Genomic DNA, 20,895 nt, shown 5'->3' with positions numbered 1-20,895 from the left:
TACCTACTGATAACATTCCTATGCCGTCACAAAGGGCAATCATGCCTGTCTTGTTCACACTGTGCAGTTTTTGATATAATCATTATTTCGAAATTAAATGAACTTTGTTGGTGAAGAGTTTCATTCGTCCAGGTCATGGTTTATCAGTAGTGATAAGTCAGAGCAACTGGACTTGTAGTATTTTCTCTCGAAGATGTTTCTCTAGTCATCCGACTGGCTTTCTCAATTAAAATGAAATTATAGTTTCTAAAATATAACAAGTCCAGTTGCTTGTTACTACTGATATGGTAATATATTTAAATTGTACTGCATTAGGCAATATGGCATCAGCCTATACACACAAGGATGCTCAGTATCTGAGATCGGGCATCTCCTGTTGGACCCTACTTTTATTTTTCATTTCATGTTTTTTAGTTTTGGTGATGTCATGTCTGAATTATTGTTAACAGAACATCCTACTTACCATAGTTATCAATATGGATAGATCTGTATAGCGTCTCTGGCATTTCCTTATCAAAAAGCACAGTTTTCAGTTGCTGGTTGTCCTCCAGGATTTGAAAATCTATGAAATTAAAAATGAACTAAAGCTCAGTGTAATGTTCTCAGGCATACTGGATAGTACATGAAAATCTGTGAAATGTATAATGTTGAACCAAGAGCTGAAACATGTTCATTTCAGTGGGTATGTAAAGAAAGATAAGTCTAACAAAGGATACAGGGGCGGACTGGGAACTTAATGTAGCCCTGAAAAAAACTTAAAAGTGGCACCATCTTGTGTGGGGGAGGGGGGGGGGGGTCGAAATCGACAGAAGGTGGGGCACCATAAGTAGGCGGCAGCAGCAAAACCATAGCGCAAAATACCATCCCATCAGAACCATATACCACGGAGCAGCAGAATATACTGCCCCAAAAGCTGTCCTTCTGTTGTGGCCATCATTAGATGCCATTTTCTGCCCTCCTCCTCCAGTTGTCTCTGATTAAGATATGGAGCAGGGGCTTAGGAGGTGAGATTCGGGCCACAGCATATGAATTCAGGAAGGGCATGTGCGGTCTATGGCCAGCTACATGGGTATCTGATTCTCACAACGTTACCACAGAGCTTATTATGTACCCGACCATCGGCCCATCGGGAAATTTCCCTGTAAGGTCTATGGTCAATCCGTCCCTGAAAGGATACAAATATGGTATATTATCAAGCGGGAATCACACATGCAATTTTTAAGCCAAAACATAGGAGTGGATACAAAAAGGAAAATCAGTCTTCCCTTTATTTTGTTTTCTCCTTTTTGGATCCACTCCTGGATGTGGGTAAAAAAAACATAAAAAATGACAATAAAATGCATGTGTGAGTCCTATGGATATTTCATCACTTATTGTTCCAGCCTTCTCACATAGTGAAGCCAATACACCAGATATGGCACAGAAAAAACACTGTGTAAGGCTCTGTTCACATCTTCACTGCAGATTTCATTTTAAATGGAAACCACAACAATGTACTGGATTGTCTCACGATGGACACCAATGGTGGTTGACAGTTCCCACTGACTTATAATAGGATCCATTAGAGTACTGTCATGGTGTCCTTCGTTTTGAAGGGAAGAATAGTGCTGCATGCTGTGCTTCTGCATCTGTGAGGGAGGCTCTTGATGGAGCTTCCAACATGAATGTGTGCTTAGTCTAGGAGAGGGTATTTTGTTAAAAAAAACATTCTAGGGAATAGTCATATATCTACCTGAGTGCATTCATTTTTTTTTGCCGTTTTCACCTATTGCAGTCATAGAAAAGCATGGTGCAAGTAATTCACAATATCCTCTACAAAAAGCAATGTCCGGATGAGCATTTTATACATTTCTATTCACCAGCATTATACAACAGACAGCTGTAATAAAAACAATGCAATGACAGGAACATCAAACCTAGCTGTAAAAACCTGACATTTTGGACAGGACCCAATACAGATCTGGACACTGCTATAAAGTACTGTATACAGTATTATGTTTGGTAATCAATGGGGCAACTTTCATTCTGGTTGAATACAGGTTTGTCCTGTCCTGTTTATGCTGTGTATAAGGCCTAATGTACAATTTAGAAAAACATCCCAGTATGTACAGTATTTGAAATTATATGGCCCTTTCAGTTGACCAATTTTGATCCGTTTTTCGTCATTGGAAACAAAATGTTACCAATATACCACTTTTTTTCAAATTACGGTAACTATTTTTTACAAAAATGAGTAGAAAAATGAATTTTTACAAAAATGAACTCGTCTAGGATGTGCAATAAAGTAAAAGGTTATAGATCTTTACTTGTCAAAGCAAATAACTTTAAACTGGCTTAAGGACAGTCTATGGCTCTTACCTTTAGGGTTGTCGGTTTGGTGCACAGAGATATGAGGAACTCCAGGACCTTTGGGACAAATAATGACACATTTATATATATATATATATATATATATATATATATATATATATATATATATATATATATATACAGGGAGTGCAGAATTATTAGGCAAATGAGTATTTTGACCACATCATCCTCTTTATGCATGTTGTCTTACTCCAAGCTGTATAGGCTCGAAAGCCTACTACCAATTAAGCATATTAGGTGATGTGCATCTCTGTAATGAGAAGGGGTGTGGTCTTATGACATCAACACCCTATATCAGGTGTGCATAATTATTAGGCAACTTCCTTTCCTTTGGCAAAATGGGTCAAAAGAAGGACTTGACAGGCTCAGAAAAGTCAAAAATAGTGAGATATCTTGCAGAGGGATGCAGCACTCTTAAAATTGCAAAGCTTCTGAAGCGTGATCATCGAACAATCAAGCGTTTCATTCAAAATAGTCAACAGGGTCGCAAGAAGCGTGTGGAAAAACCAAGGCGCAAAATAACTGCTCATGAACTGAGAAAAGTCAAGCGTGCAGCTGCCAAGATGCCACTTGCCACCAGTTTGGCCATATTTCAGAGCTGCAACATCACTGGAGTGCCCAAAAGCACAAGGTGTGCAATACTCAGAGACATGGCCAAGGTAAGAAAGGCTGAAAGACGACCACCACTGAACAAGACACACAAGCTGAAACGTCCAGACTGGGCCAAGAAATATCTCAAGACTGATTTTTCTAAGGTTTTATGGACTGATGAAATGAGAGTGAGTCTTGATGGGCCAGATGGATGGGCCCGTGGCTGGATTGGTAAAGGGCAGAGAGCTCCAGTCCGACTCAGACGCCAGCAAGGTGGAGGTGGAGTACTGGTTTGGGCTGGTATCATCAAAGATGAGCTTGTGGGGCCTTTTCGGGTTGAGGATGGAGTCAAGCTCAACTCCCAGTCCTACTGCCAGTTTCTGGAAGACACCTTCTTCAAGCAGTGGTACAGGAAGAAGTCTGCATCCTTCAAGAAAAACATGATTTTAATGCAGGACAATGCTCCATCACACGCGTCCAAGTACTCCACAGCGTGGCTGGCAAGAAAGGGTATAAAAGAAGAAAATCTAATGACATGGCCTCCTTGTTCACCTGATCTGAACCCCATTGAGAACCTGTGGTCCATCATCAAATGTGAGATTTACAAGGAGGGAAAACAGTACACCTCTCTGAACAGTGTCTGGGAGGCTGTGGTTGCTGCTGCACGCAATGTTGATGGTGAACAGATCAAAACACTGACAGAATCCATGGATGGCAGGCTTTTGAGTGTCCTTGCAAAGAAAGGTGGCTATATTGGTCACTGATTTGTTTTTGTTTTGTTTTTGAATGTCAGAAATGTATATTTGTGAATGTTGAGATGTTATATTGGTTTCACTGGTAAAAATAAATAATTGAAATGGGTATATATTTGTTTTTTGTTAAGTTGCCTAATAATTATGCACAGTAATAGTCACCTGCACACACAGATATCCCCCTAAAATAGCTAAAACTAAAAACAAACTAAAAACTACTTCCAAAAATATTCAGCTTTGATATTAATGAGTTTTTTGGGTTCATTGAGAACATGGTTGTTGTTCAATAAAAAAATTAATCCTCAAAAATACAACTTGCCTAATAATTCTGCACTCCCTGTATATATATATATATATATATATATATAGTAGTTCTCAAAAAAAAAAATATATATATATATATATATATTATACATAGGGCAATGTAACAACAAGTAACTGTTTTGGGATCCACATAAAAAGATGCAATCACATGACAAACAAGTGTTTTGCTCATTTGTTGGGTGATTGGCAGCACCTTTATATAGGGAAATTATAGGGACCAAACATTCATATGAAAGTTTGTTCCTGATAATTGGCCTGCTCTTTGGCCAGTGTAAAACAGCCTTTAAATGGATTGTTACTTCTGAGATTTTCATAAGTGAGATAGCATTAACACACAGTAAGTGTTAGCCTGTGGAGATGGGGTTACAGAAAAGGCTGTACGACTTGCAATTTTCTGTTTCCGTAACTCCCATAGCAGTGAATAGAAGGTACCCAAACAGTATAGCACAGCACTTTGTTGGAGTTATGGAAACAGCAGAGCTCCAGCCTCTTGGCCTTTTCCACAACTTTGGCCCCCTTAGTTGGGGCCTACTGTGGATTATTTCCATATCGGCCATGAAAGGCCTAGATGGGACAACCCCTTTAACCAGTTACATGGTTACTGCACTAATCCTGACCTCCAGGTGGATATTGATCAGATGATATGATGACTGATCACAATGTCCATCAGTAACTAGCTACACAAACAATTAAACAGTATGGGGACGAACAATCGTATTAAAGATCGTTCATCCCTATGAAGCAGTGATGACTGCCGCATGCAAATGTGGCTAACGAGTGTGCAATTTTGGCCTGATGATTGCACGCTCTATCATTTGGTCAGAACATGTAAACAATTTCCAACACTTCACAGGATGGATTGCATTGAATTTTGAATTTCCAATATCAGTATTTTAATGTTCATAGCTCCAATGGGTCGATTCTATAGTACAGTATTTTGACAAGAGGTAAATGATAATGGAAAATGTAATCATGGTCTCTAGGAATACACTGGATTGTTCTTAGTTGTTCTTCGTAGTCACCTTTACAGAAGAGGATAAAGAAGCTGCCTCCAGGACTAAATTCTACATCCACAAAATTGCAGCCTGGAATGAGGTCACAAGTCACACATGTGCGGTTAAGAGAACCCGATGTTTCCACACTGCATTAAAGAAAGCAAAGGGTGTGTTACTTTTATCTTCTGTATAAGCATTATACATTGGTGTGCTTTGTACTTCATGGAAATGTTAACTTGCACATTGTTATTATACAGTATCTCACAAAAGGGAGTACACCCCTCACATTTTTGTAAATTTTTTATTATATCTTTTCATGGGACAACACTGAAGATGTGACACTTTGACACAATGTAAAGTAATCAGTGTACAGCTTGTATAACAGTGTAAATTTGGTGTGCCCTCAAAATAACTCAACACACAGCCATTAACATCTAAACCACTGTTACTTTCGTTTTGAATGAGTGGCAAACACACTTCTAAAATGCTGAATACAGTATATAGTTTTAAATATGTTGTCTTATGTAGCGTATAAGTTTATTCCCAGCATATAGACTTTCATGGGCCCTAAAGATTGTCCTTTTGGTGTCTGCAGGGCAGGTATATGTAGTTTCATTGAATAGGAAACCGAAGCCAGCTGTGCTTTAATTTACAGTGCTTTACTATACCATTCATCTTATAACCACATACATTTTTAAGGACCATGATGTGGATATGCTGTACCACTAAATGAGGATTTGGCTTGGGGCTACTCCTAAGGGCATTATCCTGGCAGTCCCCCGGTCTTCAACCTTTAACCACTATACAGGGATGTGGACTCCACTGCAGGGGAACCACCAGGCTGCAACCTCCTGGAGTAGTCTCAGTTCAGTGGTTGCTGATCCACGGGTTCAAGAGACACCAGTGTGGAGCTCCAAGGGATCAAGTAAACTGTAATCAGGAAACAAGCCAAGGTCAAGGCGGGCAGAGTATGAGCAATCCAGTAAACAGTACAATGGTCAGGATGGACAGTATAGGGTCAGAATGAGGAATAGGCAGAGATCAGTACATGGGCAAGTAGGCAAACAAGACAAAAAGCATTGCAGAGAAAGGTGCCTGAAATACCCTAAGGTGGCCAGTCATTGACTGGGAAAGACTAATGCACACTGGCCCTTTAAGAGCTGGAGACACCACACATGTCCTACAAGCTGCAAGAGGAGAGGCAGCACAACATCCGAGAGGAGCAAGGCAATGCTTCTTTGGAGGCCATACCTACCAGAAGGAACCAGGAAGACTGACAGGTACAGGGCTGACAGCAATGACCTGGTGAGTGTTCGAGCGACCGTGCCCACCAGGAGAGGTGAGAGGGCAATAGGCATGAACCACTGGTATAACATACAATAAGATTTTGCTATAATCCCATTAAAATTCATTACAGTCATTGCAAAACGTACCAAATCCAAACTACTTCTGCTGTCACTGCTACTACATGCTGATGACCACAGTTATGAAGTCATATGTCACCTGCTGCTATAACATTTTGGGGCACACACCCTAGGATCTAATGCACAAGAGCAGTGCTGTTATTGCTTATGGGTGAAGATGAAGGAGCCGACCTTGTAAAACCCCCTCTGTAGGTCATTGGATTTGTAGCTTGCACATGTATACATGGAGGTCAGTGTGGTTGGTAAGGGTAGGTAAGGGAACACATGATGGGGGGAATCTGGGAAGGACACATAAAAACTAAGGCTCCTTTTCCTTACCTGTACAGATGTCTTGTTCTGGGTTTGTCTTCAGTGCTCAGGAAATAACTGGTATTAATATTAATATACAATAGAGATGAAAAGAACAAAATCAAATTGAAGCAAATTAGATAAAGGTCTTTTATAATCTAATAGACAAAACCTTATTATAAATTAATTGAGTTTCCTTCTCACAGGTGGGGGTGAGGCATCTAAATGCCATTTCCTATTCTATAATCTACCGTAAGCATGCCTATTAAACCAAGTTGTCTAAACCAGGACAATATCATTAGGGATCATACACAACATTATGGCTGTACATATGGGACTGCTTGCATTTCTCCAATTCTATAAAAATGCTACCACATGGTTGAGGGAGGACTGGACATCAGCAAGCAAATTCTAGACAGTAGGGTATTCTGCATCCTATAGACTTGTCTGTATTGTAGTCGCCCCACAATTACACAAGAAATCAATACTCACACTGTTTTGTTGTCTGTATTGTAGGTCACTATCCTTGTCACATCCCATTCCCCAGAAGTCAACATTTGTAAAGAGTTTTCTTTCCCGCCTAGCTGCAGTGAGGATAAGAGTACATTAGAGGCTGATGCGTTTCATGCTGTCCGTGGTGCTAAGACAATGGAGGATTCGAAACATCCTGATGATGACTGTATTTTTGTATCATCACTACCTGTGTGGAGAACATGGTGATATGGACATATTCCCCCTGTCCTCCTTGATTCACTGGTACCAGAAGAAAAGTAAAATCTGCAGAAAGCACCGGGGCAGCCTGCAAAAAGAATGGAGTGTCAGACCTCATGCATATGACCGTATGTATTCTGCAGTCCGCAAAATACGGATACCGTCCATGTGTACCTTCCCACTGTTTGCAGACCCATTGACTTCAATTAGTTAGTGGTCCCCATTTTGCAGCCAACGGATCATCCATGTGCTTTCTGAATCCATATGTCCATTCTGCAAAAAGATAGAATGTGTCCGCAAAATGCTGACCACAGACCCATTGAAGTTTAAAAAAAATTATGGACAGCACGCAAATCGCATCTGTATTTTGCGGATCCGCAAAATGGATACGGTCATGTGCACGAGGCCTTAGAGTAATGTGAAGACACAGGGCTGTTGTAATTCTAAGAAGACACGATGTAGTGAAATAAATTCTGCCTTCAAAAAGTAGGACATCAAGGTTGATCCTCAGATTTTCAATGCAGCAGATGCAGCATTAAACTAATTAAAATAGTGCCACAGGGATAATAATATTGCTAGCACTACACCAGCTTGCCTTTGGGGATTAATTATTAGAAACATGCCAGTTTTTCATCTACATAAAAACAAAGCAGTTTTATAACGGAATATCTTTGCTGAATTTGGCTACTTTGGGGAACACTTTGGAAGAGGATGTATTAAGAGTTTCCCTAGCTCAGTGTAGATTAGACACATCAATATGTGCTGTGGAAAAGAGAGATTTGCTCGTATAGAATAAAAGAATTTATATTAACGGGGTTGTCTCATGAAGACGACCCATATTTTCAATTGAAGCTGTCATACATTTTACCTTCAGCAACTGAATGGCTGACCATGTATTCCATGAACAGGCTGAATCCGCTACAGCAAGAGCCAGTCTTTGTGTGATGGAAGGATGATAATACTGGGATGTCATAGGGCATAAAGACTACCCATCAACACCAACTCTGGGACCTTAAAGGGGGTTGTCTGAGATCATTAAAAATCTCAGACAAGTCCCCAAATGGTGTAAAGCAAGAAACAATGCTATACTCACCTCTTTCTCTAACGCCGTTCTCTGCATTGCTGGTCATGTTTAATGATGTGGTTACAAACTATATATCCTTATATGGGACACAACGCTGCCGCATTTTGGCAACTGTGGGTCTCAGAGCATTTTGTGACATCACTGCCTAACCTGTTATTAACAAACCTGTGATTACCAACCATTTTGGGACTTCAAAGGGATTTTCCCATGTTTAGAGATTGATGGACCTATCTTCAGAATAGGTCATCAATTTCAGATTGGTGGGGGTCCAATACAGCTCCCTCACCTATCAGTTTTCAGCAGCCACCGATATGTAAACAACACATGGACAGTGGATAGACCTGGAAGCAAAAAGCTTGCTGGCTTACTGCAGCTCACCTCTCATTCACGCATTTAACTTAAAGTGTACTTACATTCCCAGATGACTTTTCAGTATAAACTTCATGTATGTCCAATTTCTGACCATTATATTACTGCATTTTCCCCCTCTGCCTCCTATATCTTTCATTATCAGTTGTCCCTCAGCTATTGGGTAAAAACTAGCTGTTATCCTGTCTCCTATACACTGCGTGCAGAATTATTAGGCAAATTAGTATTTTGACCACATCATCCTCTTTATGCATGTTGTCTTACTCCAAGCTGTATAGGCTCGAAAGCCTACTACCAATTAAGCATATTAGGTGATGTGCATCTCTGTAATGAGAAGGGGTGTGGTCTAATGACATCAACACCCTATATTAGGTGTGCATAATTATTAGGCAACTTCCTTTCCTTTGGCAAAATGGGTCAAAAGAAGGACTTGACAGGCTCAGAAAATTCAAAAATAGTGAGATATCTTGCAGAGGGATGCAGCACTCTTAAAATTGCAAAGCTTCTGAAGTGTGATCATCGAACAATCAAGCGTTTCATTCAAAATAGTCAACAGGGTCGCAAGAAGCGTGTGGAAAAACCAAGGTGCAAAATAACTGCCCATGAACTGAGAAAAGTCAAGCGTGCAGCTGCCAAGATGCCACTTGCCACCAGTTTGGCCATATTTCAGAGCTGCAACATCACTGGAGTGCCCAAAAGCACAAGGTGTGCAATACTCAGAGACATGGCCAAGGTAAGAAAGGCTGAAAGACGACCACCACTGAACAAGACACACAAGCTGAAACGTCCAGACTGGGCCAAGAAATATCTCAAGACTGATTTTTCTAAGGTTTTATGGACTGATAAAATGAGAGTGAGTTTTGATGGGCCAGATGGATGGGCCCGTGGCTGGATTGGTAAAGGGCAGAGAGCTCCAGTCCGACTCAGACGCCAGCAAGGTGGAGGTGGAGTACTGGTTTGGGCTGGTATCATCAAAGATGAGCTTGTGGGGCCTTTTCGGGTTGAGGATGGAGTCAAGCTCAACTCCCAGTCCTACTGCCAGTTTCTGGAAGACACCTTCTTCAAGCAGTGGTACAGGAAGAAGTCTGCATCCTTCAAGAAAAACATGATTTTCATGCAGGACAATGCTCCATCACACGCGTCCAAGTACTCCACAGCGTGGCTGGCAAGAAAGGGTATAAAAGAAGAAAATCTAATGCCATGGCCTCCTTGTTCACCTGATCTGAACCCCATTGAGAACCTGTGGTCCATCATCAAATGTGAGATTTACAAGGAGGGAAAACAGTACACCTCTCTGAACAGTGTCTGGGAGGCTGTGGTTGCTGCTGCACGCAATGTTGATGGTGAACAGATCAAAACACTGACAGAATCCATGGATGGCAGGCTTTTGAGTGTCCTTGCAAAGAAAAGTGGCTATATTGGTCAATGATTTGTTTTTGTTTTGTTTTTGAATGTCAGAAATGTATATTTGTGAATGTTGAGATGTTATATTGGTTTCACTGGTAAAAATAAATAATTGAAATGGGTATATATTTGTTTTTTGTTAAGTTGCGTAATAATTATGCACAGTAATAGTCACCTGCACACACAGATATCCCCCTAAAATAGCTAAAACTAAAAACAAACTAAAAACTACTTCCAAAAATATTCAGCTTTGATATTAATGAGTTTTTTGGGTTCATTGAGAACATGGTTGTTGTTCAATAATAAAATTAATCCTCAAAAATACAACTTGCCTAATAATTCTGCACTCCCTGTAGACTGCACACAGAAAAAAATGGTGATTTTACTCCTAACTCTCTGTCACTCACTCACAATCATTCAGAAGCAGCATACAGTACATTATAAAGACGTACTGGGCAGTATTGATGTGAATAAAGCACTTGGGGTGAAATATAGTACTTATTATTACCTGCTGCAACTTCTGTACCTGTGTTTGTGTCTCTCACTGCAGCTCCCCCCTTCTGCCCTCTCTATAGACTTCTAAGACCAGCTACAATTTGATCCTTCAGTGAGCTGACAGTTTTCATAACAGGAGAAAAGTCTTTTTTTTCTCTGATAAAACATAGTTCTATTCACCTTTATTTAACTTTAAGGGGATTGTACAACCCAATAATTAAAAGTTACTATGAGATGATTGCGATGACTTTACCTGACTGCTGATCCACATGTCAGAGGAAGTTCTGTACTTCTAAATATACAATAAATAATAGCATTATTATCATGAACAAGTGCTGATGGGAATGAGCGTGATGATTACAGTGGCAATATTTGGAGATACTTATGCTTCTGCTGAGAGTAAAGCATCTCTTGAGAGCTATGAGATCTGTGATAGACAAGGCTGCATTGTTCTCCTGTGTTAGAGATGACAAGCGGATGTTGTTCTGCAGATGGCCATGCTGATGTCAGTAAGTGATCACTGGTGATAATGAAAATAATTTCTCAGTGTTATTATGAATTCAATGGAGGCATATGTGTGAGATATCACATGAAATAATGAGCATGACATTAGTAAAGCATTCATAATCATTTCCCCTCTTAGTTTAGACATAGCTAGAGAAATATGATGAATATGAGGACATATTTTATGTGTTTTTTTTATTATCAGAATATTTGATTTTCTAGGCTTTTCTGGAGAACCAAGCAACGTTTGGGTTTTGCTGTTGTAATATGGACCCTAAAATGCAAGAAGTTTCTAACATGGTTAATAATAAACTCTGTATTGTAATAGACCATGCGATTGTCTGACTGGACTTCCTGCCATACCAGTTGTTAAAATAGGAATCTGAAGTCGACTTTGGCAGCTAGGTACCAGCCAGTACCAAAGCCTACTTTGAATTCCTATTTTAAAATGTTTTTAAAGATGCAGATAGGAATATCAAAGTAATTCACCAAAGTCTTGTGCCTACACAGAGCCAATACATTTTAATGCTGTATAGACAGAGCATTAATAACGAAGTTTTTGAACCAATCGACTTCGGATCTATGATTCGAAGCTCAACTTGCTCAAGCCTAAACGTGACGTCACATGGCATAGGAAAAGCTTAGAGAAGGCCACAGTGCTACTGCGAGCGCCAGTGCCTTCTCAATCATTATATTGATTATAAACCAATCAAACAATTGTGCCTGGATAGTGCAATTTTCCAGGAACAATCTAAATGTAGCTATTAGTATAATGTAAGTTATCAAAGAAAAGAAGTGCTCAAATAAGCTCGTAAAACTCTTAGCGCATTCTTACATTTTTTGTATATAGGACATAGAACTGTACGTCTGTAAAGAATAAATCAAGGCAACTGGGCTTACTGTAGATTTCTTGAAAACGTAACAGTAAGTCCAGTTGCCTTGATTTATTCTTTACAGATATACCATGACCTGGATAAATGAGGACCTTCACAGAAATAGAACTGTACGGTGTATCCAGCACAGCAGTGATAAGCTTATAATGAGGCCTAGGGAGGCAGTGGCCTCAGGCAGGAGATTTTGTGAGGCAGTTACTCTCTCTTGTGAAAGTGCTGAGTTTCTGGATGAATAAAAAATCCCTGGTTTTCTTCTAAGGCTGCTGGTCTAATAATGCACAAGCCAACTCTATGTGGTGTTCTGCAGAAATGAAAAAGGGGCGACTCCTAGCGAGAGCTGCTTCTGTTATGTTATTTTGTCATATTTAATTCTTGCTTTAACATTTCCTTACTCTGTTACATCTTTCTTTTATATTACAAACTCTTTGGCTACTTTCACACTAGCGTTTTGCTGGATCCATTTTGGAGCACTCCGTTCCGTTCAGTTCAGTTTTGTCCCCATTGACAATGAATGGGGACAAAACTGAAGAGTTTTTTTCTGGTATTGAGACCCTATGACGGATCTCAATACAGGAAAACTAAAACACAAGTGTGAAAGTAGCCTTGTGACCTCAACTTACTTTGATTTATAAGTATAAGCCAGTCTGAATGAGGATTTTTTTCAGGATATGTAATATTATGCTAAATAAATTAAATTAAATAGTGATCATGATTAGTGATCATTAGTGATCATAAATGATTAGTGATCATAAATTAAATAGTGATCATGATTTCTGACAGCCAGATATATTGCATTTTGCCCTCCTACCTATGGATTATAAAGGAGTATAAATATTTATGGAAGCCAAAACAAAAGTACTTACCTCCACACAGATGCCAGTAGTCGTATCACAGATTGTGAGAAGAGATAGGTTTTGTGGGCGGTTCATCCATTGCACAGCAAGTTGAGAATTCGTTACCCATTTTACCAGGGTAATATAGTACTCCCTATGAGAAAAAGAATCAGAGCTAAAAGCAGAATGTAAAGACAGCAAGACTTTTTCAGTGGGACCAAACGGCCATCTAATGTGTATGGAACCCTCATAACTCTTCCCCAGGGGTTGATGGGGAGATAATGATCAGGCATGTTGGACTTCAACTGGCCGATCCTTTTGTTCTTCTGGTAGATAAGCTGCTGACAGATGAGTCTTTTAGCAGAACACATTCGCGCTTGGCTGAACAAACCATACATGTGTACATAGGGTCAGGAGAGATAGCGGTTGGCCAAACAAGTGCTTATTTGACAGATACCTGTCACAGACAGTGGGTGACCACTGCATAAACCACATAAACCAACAGGTTTGACTTTGGGCTAATTCTAAAGGCATTATCCTGATAGTCCCCTGGTTTCCATCCTTTAGCTCCTATACAGAGATATGAACTTCACTGCAGAGGAGCCACTGCTACCTCTTGGAGTAATCCCTGTGTGGCTGACAGCTGACCCACAGGGGTCAAAGACACCGGTGCGGAGCACTCAGGGATCAAGTACAACTGTAGTCAGTGACAGGCCAAGGTCAGGACAGGCTGCAGAGGATCAATACGGTAATCAAACACAGGCAGTGGAGGGGCAGAAACAGTAAACAGGCAAAGGTCGGTACATGGGCAGGCACACGCAACAACACACTTTTGCAGAAACTAGCAAGCTAAAGAACCTATTCTTTAGGCACCTCTTCTTAGGAAATGGCGCTCTAAGTATCCTCAGAGCATTTGTGTATGTGTGTGTGTGTGTGTGTGCGCCCTGTAGGAGCAGGGAAGAGACCTGGCATCCAGACGCCGGCTGCAGCCTCCAGCGGGGTACACAGAACTTTGGCAGCCGGCCCTTCTGCTAGAGGGCAGCAGAAGACCAGCGGGACTTAGCTTTTGGACAGCATGAGCAGGGTCAGTAATGCGTACCCATGACCTCCCCGGATAGTGGGACGGTGGCGGGGACGGAGCATTGCCATATCAATAACTAATATGTCTTAGTACAATTTAAAGGGTTTCTGTCACCTGAAAAATGGGTATTAAGCTGGCTGACATTAGCGATATGCTGATGTCAGCTGAACATAACTATATTAGTGCCATCTCACTGCCTGAAGCCTTTATTGAGAAAACAAACTTTTGTAATATGCTAATTAGCCTCTAAAAGCAGGGGGGGGGGGGTGTTGCACCTGCTCCTAGAGGCTCCGTTTGCCCACCTCTTTTCACACCCTTCTTCTCTTGATTGACAGGGCCAGGGCAGCACTGCCCTGGCCCTGTCAATCAAGAGAGGAAGGGATGTGAAAAGAGGTGGGCAAACGGAGCCTCTAGGAGCAGGTGCAACCCCCTAACTGCTCCTAGAGGCTAATTAGCATATTATAAAAGTTTGTTTTTCTCAATAAAGGCTTCAGGCAGTGAGAAGGCACTAATATAGTTATGTTCAGCTGACATTAGCACATCGCTAGTGTCAGCCAGCTTAATACCCATTTTTCAGGTGACAGAAACCCTTTAAGTGGACATAATCAGTATATGATTATTATAGCATTTGAGAGATTACTTTTTATTTTTAATGGGATTCTCCAGGCTTTACAGAAACACCTCAAATATGAAGGAAATATAGTTTTGTCAATACTTTCCCCTCTACTGGGCTACCAATGTCGCCATCTCCACTGCACTCACACAAGCTGCAGGCTCTTCCGCTCAGGTCCTGACTGAAAGTCTTCCTGTTCAGCTGAATATATAGTATATGCAGCTGAAAAGGAAGACTCAGGAATACATCCACTCGCAACCTAAGACTGCAGTCCTTCTGAGCCCAGCAGAAACAGTGGCATCGGCAGCCAGACGCAAGGGTGAGTACTTACAAAACTATCTTTATTCCACAGGGTTAGAACGCGCCAGATTTTTTGCAAAACATGGAGAACTTCCTTTAATATTAAAGCTTTGTCTTCCTCTTTATCTTCCATAACAAACATCACATCGAAATAAATAATATGGGCACATGTAGGAGATGTGCCTTCTAGCATACTGACCATCAGGTACTTGGATTTGTGATATGATAGGCCATAATGGGACTTTTTTCAGCCACAATGAACTACATCTACTTTATTATGTAGCAAGTTCCCTGTAAAGATACTTAATTTGCTTGTCATTCTCTGTATAAGATACTTAAGTTCTTTTTGCTCTATCTGCACACCTATAGCACTCTCTTTATATAGTTTATATAGTTATATCATTTTCAATATTTCTGTAAGCAGGGAGGAAGTAAAGGGTTGCATTAATTGAAGTTTACTTCTACTCTGCTGTTGATTAGGAACTTGAAGGAGCTGGTTATTGCAGTGCTGTTCCCACTGACTTCAACACGGATGGACCGGGCTACTCTCACACCAGAGCTACAACAGAAGAGCTGGTCGGTGAAGGTGGGGAGTATTGGACCCCGACCGATCAGATACTGATGGCCTGTCCTGAGGAGTGCTACTTCTATCTTTCATTCTTTGTGGACACATATCCTTTAAAGTTTTCTATAAAATGATGCCTTGACAAATAAGTGTTGGTTTACCTGAACTCAAAAGTATCAGGACGAAAGATCTCCACAGTGTGCGACGGACCGCGCAGATTCACAACAAAGACCTTTACTTGAGGAATGGGTTGTCCAGCCTGCAAGTATTGAAAAGAATATATGGCCACTGCGCAGAACAGAAGCATATTATAGCTATAAAGACTAATGTGCGGGTATGGACTCCTGCATCTTTATACTACACATTTTACAAAGGAGTGCAGATTCTGTATCATAGACTGGGTTGCCAGCATGATCTTTTTTTTTTTTTTTTCTGGACATCTTATACAAAAATCACGGACAGCCAACAAATTGGATAACAATAACGAATCACATGTAACATATTTGTAAGACCACTTTTGCACTGTCAGTATTTGATCAAACCCATCAGTATTTGTAAGCCAAAATCATGAGTGGAAACTAGAGAGAAAAAACTATGGTTGAAAGACGTGTGCCTCTTCTGTATTTTGGACCCACTTTTGGTTTTGACTGATGAAAATACTGACCACATGAAATTAGAGGCAGGTATTCCAGTTGTAGTAAGTTATACCCTATCCACAGGATATGAGATAACTATCAGATCCACGGTGGTCCAGTCGCTGGGATGCTCATCAATCATGAGAACAGGGACCTCCTACCCCTTGGGACCCCACAATCAATGAAGCAGCAAGTCTAGCATGTGCAGTGCTGCTCCATTCATCTCCATACAGTTCCGGGCTGTACTCCCTATATCTATCTATCTATCTATCTATCTATCTATCTCAAGATGCAAAATGGCAGCACACTCAGAAAAAATTTAAAATAAAATGTTATTTTATTCACCTGTGGTCACAACATTTCAGCTCAACAAAAGAGCAATAAAGCCCTTTGGTTAAGTGTGCTACCTTGAGTATTATTTTAAATTATTCCTGAGCGTGCTGACTTTTTGCATCTTAAGGCCTCTTTCACTTGACCGTATGGATTTTTCAGTGTTTTGCGGGCCGTTTTTTCCGGATCAGTTGTTCCATTTTTTGTTTCCGTCGTGTTTCCGTTTCGGTTCCGTTTTTTCCGTATGGCCTATACAGTATACAGTAATTACATAGAAAAAATTGGGCTGGGCATAACATTTTAAATAGATGGTTCCGCAAAAAACGGAACGGATACGGAAGACATACGGATGCATTTCCGTATGTGTTCAGTTTTTTTTGCGGACCCATTGACTTAAATGGAGCCACGAACCGTGATTTGCGGACAAGAATAGGACAAGACTTGAAATCTAGCGGAACGGAATTGCGGACATACGGAAACGGAATGCTCACGGAGTACATTCCGTTTTTTTTGCGGACCCATTGAAATGAATGATTCCGTATACGGAACGCAATAAACGGCCCGTATACGGAACGCAAAAAACGTTCGTGTGAACGAGCCCTAAGCCATTGGTAATAGTCTAGTCCCCTTGGGCTTGCAACTCTTTTTTTCTTTGCTTTATTCCTGTGCTACCATTTTGCATCTATCTATCTACTGTATTTATCTATCTATCTAATCTATCTTTGTGTAAGTTGTCAATGATATACCTGAAGTGAAAACATATATTTTGCTGGCGTTTTGGATGCCCCAATCATATCGTACCTAAATCAATACCCCCAAAGAACAGTGATGTTTTTCTACTATGTAATTATTGCCTTTTTCAGCTGTGCTCAAAGCAGGCATAAATCAAAGCAAGAGTCACTTACTTTGTGACTCTTACTTTGATTTATGCCTGCTTGAAATTACTGGCAGGTATTTTTAGCTGAAGGAGGTCATGAATTTGCTCCTAGGGCTTTGGAAGTACTTTGGAATCTAAAAACTGTTTTTGACACTCAGCTCAACGATCAGACATGGTGGCTTCATGAACTTTCATTGTGCTTAATTTTACAGCGGCATGCAAAAGCTTTGCCCCTGGAAGTTGATTGGGATATTGCTGGTCACTGTGCCCAGGCCACAGTTCCATGGCTGTGGTTACCAAACATTGATTTTCTCTGTGCCTGTATCCCATGTCTTGGGGGTTGTGGATGGGCAGAGAGAGTAGTAGCTCCAAACTCAGTAGAGACCAGCCATGCCATCCTGGGGATGGGCTCTTCATGGCCAGATACCTGGTCGCTGATGTGCCGGATTTTAATGCAATCTCCAGGAGGTGCTGTTCTATTTAGCCACCACAAGAGGGCTGAAATATTGGAGCTTGGCTGGGACATCGGCAGGCACTGAGTCCAGGCTAGAGATTATTGGCGCTGAGTCCCAAACTGTGGTTTTACCGGGTCCAGGTTTTTATTTACTGTATCACCATGGGTTCAAGGTTAAAGAAGGACTCGATAGCCACAGTGCGATCCCTGAAATCCTGTTTGCGTGCTCTGGAGGAGACAATGTCTGCTCATCCTACCCGCTGTACGCTAAACCGTATAGTGGATGTCAGAGCTTACTTGCATAGGATAGCCCAAAGCTGGGTTGACAAATTAATGTTATATACTTGGGAGACACAGTACCTACCCCATGTCCCACTCATACCTCACGCTGATTCGAAAGCCTGGGAAAGACCATCTTGACTGTCAAAACTATTGGCCCATTGCGCTACTTAATTCGGACCTCAAAATTTATACTAAAATACTAGCCTCTCGTCTAAACGCCTTTCTCCCTTCCCTGATCCATAAAAATCAGATAGGATTTGTCCCATGTCGTCAGGGCAGTGACAACACGAGACGGAACATCTAATTGTTGGAGGTGGTTAATCGCTCAGGGGAGGAGGCATTGCTCCTTAGCTTAGACGATGAAAAAGAGTTTGATCGATTAAGCTGGCTGTTTTTGTTTGCGACCTTCAGAGAATATGGTTTCTCTGGCCCTTTTGTTCAGACCATTCGAGGCTTATACTCCTCCCCCACAGCGACAATCAAGCTCCCTCACGCTGAGTCTTGCCCAATACGCATAACCAATAGGACAAGGCAGGGATGTCCCTTATCCCCTTTACTATTTGCAATGTGTATTGAACCCCTTGCGGCTAAGATTAGGACCTGCCCAGATATTAGCGGAATTATGGTCAGGGATAAGGAGTTTAAAGGGACACTGACAGGCCAAAACAGCATATATAGTTAGATATATCTCATTACAGGTCTTATACAGTCTTTTAAAAGCATATAAGTATCCCCCCTGTCCACCTTATAAAGAGCGAAATATAAAGTTTTATAACCTGCTTCTCCTGTCAGCAATCTGCCCAAGGGGCGGCGTTTCATGTGAAAATGCGCCCAGCCAGCCTTCCCAACTGCCGTTCTTAAGCCCCGCCCAGCTCATCATTATTCACTTCGCTGGGCGGCGGCTAGAACTCTCCCCAGTCCCGATCCTGCGCCTGCGCAGTTCAATCCTCCGGGCATCGTTCATGCCCAATCTTCTGCGCCTGCGCCCCGCCGTGCCGTTAGATCGCGCCTGCGTACACACACCAGCCTGCGCCTCGAAGACTATATGCGGACGATGTTCTCCTTACGCTGACTAACCTTCATGTCTCCCTCCCAAACCTCCACTCCATTTTGCAAGAATTTGGATGTCTTTCGGGGTATAAGATCAACACCCATAAAACTGAGGCCCTTACCCCCTGTTACACTGACCTCTACAGGGCTAATTTCCCCACATAAGTATAAAGAAATTAGAGATCTTCTTACCAAATGGCATACACTTCCGGTGCCCAGGGATAATAGTAAGTGCAGGGAGATCCCTGGGCACCGCTCTCCATGTCTGTATACTTAGTTTAGATTTTTTAATCTAGTGAAAGGTCCTCTTTAAACTCTTAGTACAAGTGCTTACTGCTGCCCGCTGCCGTATTCCCCGATTCTGGAAACGCTCCGACCCTCCAAAGATCTCTGATCTATATGCCAAGGTGTCAGAAATCCGAACCTTGGAATACACGACTGCAAAGTTTCAGGACAAAGTAGACCTATTTCACGCTATTTGGGATGGCTGGGATAACTATTGTGCTAATAGGCAAACCTGAGAGAAATCTGAGGAAATGGAATACCACCCCTCCCTCTCGCCTTATGTGTCATTGTCTGTACTGTCACGTCTTTCTTTGTTTTGATAATTATATAGGTCCTAGATTAGACCATGAGTTCCTCAAGATTAGATCACCGTAGCTACTCTTTCATGAGAGTCTCTCATATGCTAGAATACCACTGATAATTTCTTTTTTTTTTCATCCTTTTTGTTTCTTCACATCTATACTTATCTGAGAAATGATTATGACAAGACGCAGGTTTCTTATGTAACCTTTATGGGTTCTTGTCTGGTTTACATTGCCCATAAAATGTGAAGTTATAGTACATGTCCATCTATTGCTTGGCTCACTTTATCCTGTACAATTGTGCATATTGTTGTTTTGTTGTACCTCAATAAAAATACATAAAATAAAAAAAAGAAAGACATTAGGGGTACATTTTTAGGTTAAAACTTGGGTCCACTGGAAGATCCTCTGGTACTCTGGTGGGCCAATCCGACAGTGTTTGTAACCCTTTCTTTTTCTACCCATTTTATTTGGTATAGGAGAAGGAGTGATGGTCCATACTGCCTGCATGAGGAATGTCTACCTATATATATTTATACAGGGAGGAACAGAAGTATTTGAACACCCTGCAATTTTGCAAGTTCTTCCACTTAGCAATCACGGAGGGGTCTGAAATTCACATTGTAGGTGCATTCCCACTCTGAGAGACAGAATAAAAAAAAAAAATTCAGGAGATCACATTGTATGATTTTTAAAGAATTTATTTGTCTTGCACTGCTGAACATAAGTATTTGAACACCTGAGAAACAGCAAGAATTCTAGCTCTCAAAGACCTGTTACTGTGCCTTTAAAAAGTCCACCTCTACTCCACTCATTAATCTAACTTAGTAGCACCTGTCTGAGCTCTTTAAAGACCCCTGTCCACCCCACAGTCAGTCAGTCTCCAACTACTACCATGGGCAAGACCAAAGAGCTGTCAAAAGACACCAGAGACAAAATTGTGGACCTCCACAAGGCTGGAAAGGGCTACGGGGCAATTCCCAAGCAGCTTGGTGAAAATAGATCAACTGTTAGAAAATGGAAAAGGCTAAAGACAACTGTTAGTCTCCCTCGGACTGGGGCTCCATGCAAGATCTCACCTCAT

General features: G+C 41.2%; 2 protein-coding genes across 3 annotated transcripts in view; both read right to left on the bottom strand.

Moving 5' to 3' along the window:
- LOC120993666 (inactive dipeptidyl peptidase 10-like) overlaps nt 1-11,191 on the bottom strand; it is a 73,496-nt gene extending 62,305 nt beyond the window's left edge. For both annotated transcript variants that reach the window (XM_040422147.1, XM_040422148.1), the window contains exons 1-7: nt 11,061-11,191; nt 7,445-7,543; nt 7,237-7,328; nt 6,775-6,822; nt 5,060-5,178; nt 2,359-2,406; nt 464-562 (exon numbers count right to left, since the gene is read on the bottom strand). In XM_040422147.1, the coding sequence (XP_040278081.1) occupies nt 464-562; nt 2,359-2,406; nt 5,060-5,178; nt 6,775-6,822; nt 7,237-7,328; nt 7,445-7,543; nt 11,061-11,078 (523 nt within the window). In that variant the 5' untranslated portion in view covers nt 11,079-11,191. The remainder of the gene's footprint in view (nt 1-463; nt 563-2,358; nt 2,407-5,059; nt 5,179-6,774; nt 6,823-7,236; nt 7,329-7,444; nt 7,544-11,060) is intronic.
- A 25-nt stretch (nt 11,192-11,216) lies between these two features.
- Nucleotides 11,217-20,895, bottom strand: part of LOC120993667 (inactive dipeptidyl peptidase 10-like) — an 89,282-nt gene continuing 79,603 nt past the window's right edge. Inside the window, exons 9-11 of the mRNA XM_040422149.1 lie at nt 15,758-15,855; nt 13,068-13,191; nt 11,217-11,327 (exon numbers count right to left, since the gene is read on the bottom strand). Coding sequence (XP_040278083.1) covers nt 11,325-11,327; nt 13,068-13,191; nt 15,758-15,855 — 225 coding nt within the window. The 3' untranslated portion in view covers nt 11,217-11,324. The remainder of the gene's footprint in view (nt 11,328-13,067; nt 13,192-15,757; nt 15,856-20,895) is intronic.

The sequence above is a fragment of the Bufo bufo genome, chromosome 3 (assembly GCF_905171765.1).
Source record: "Bufo bufo chromosome 3, aBufBuf1.1, whole genome shotgun sequence".
Lineage (NCBI taxonomy): Eukaryota > Metazoa > Chordata > Amphibia > Anura > Bufonidae > Bufo > Bufo bufo.
The sequence above is the reverse complement of the archived record's forward strand: the minus strand, read 5'-3'. Positions and strand labels throughout refer to the sequence as shown.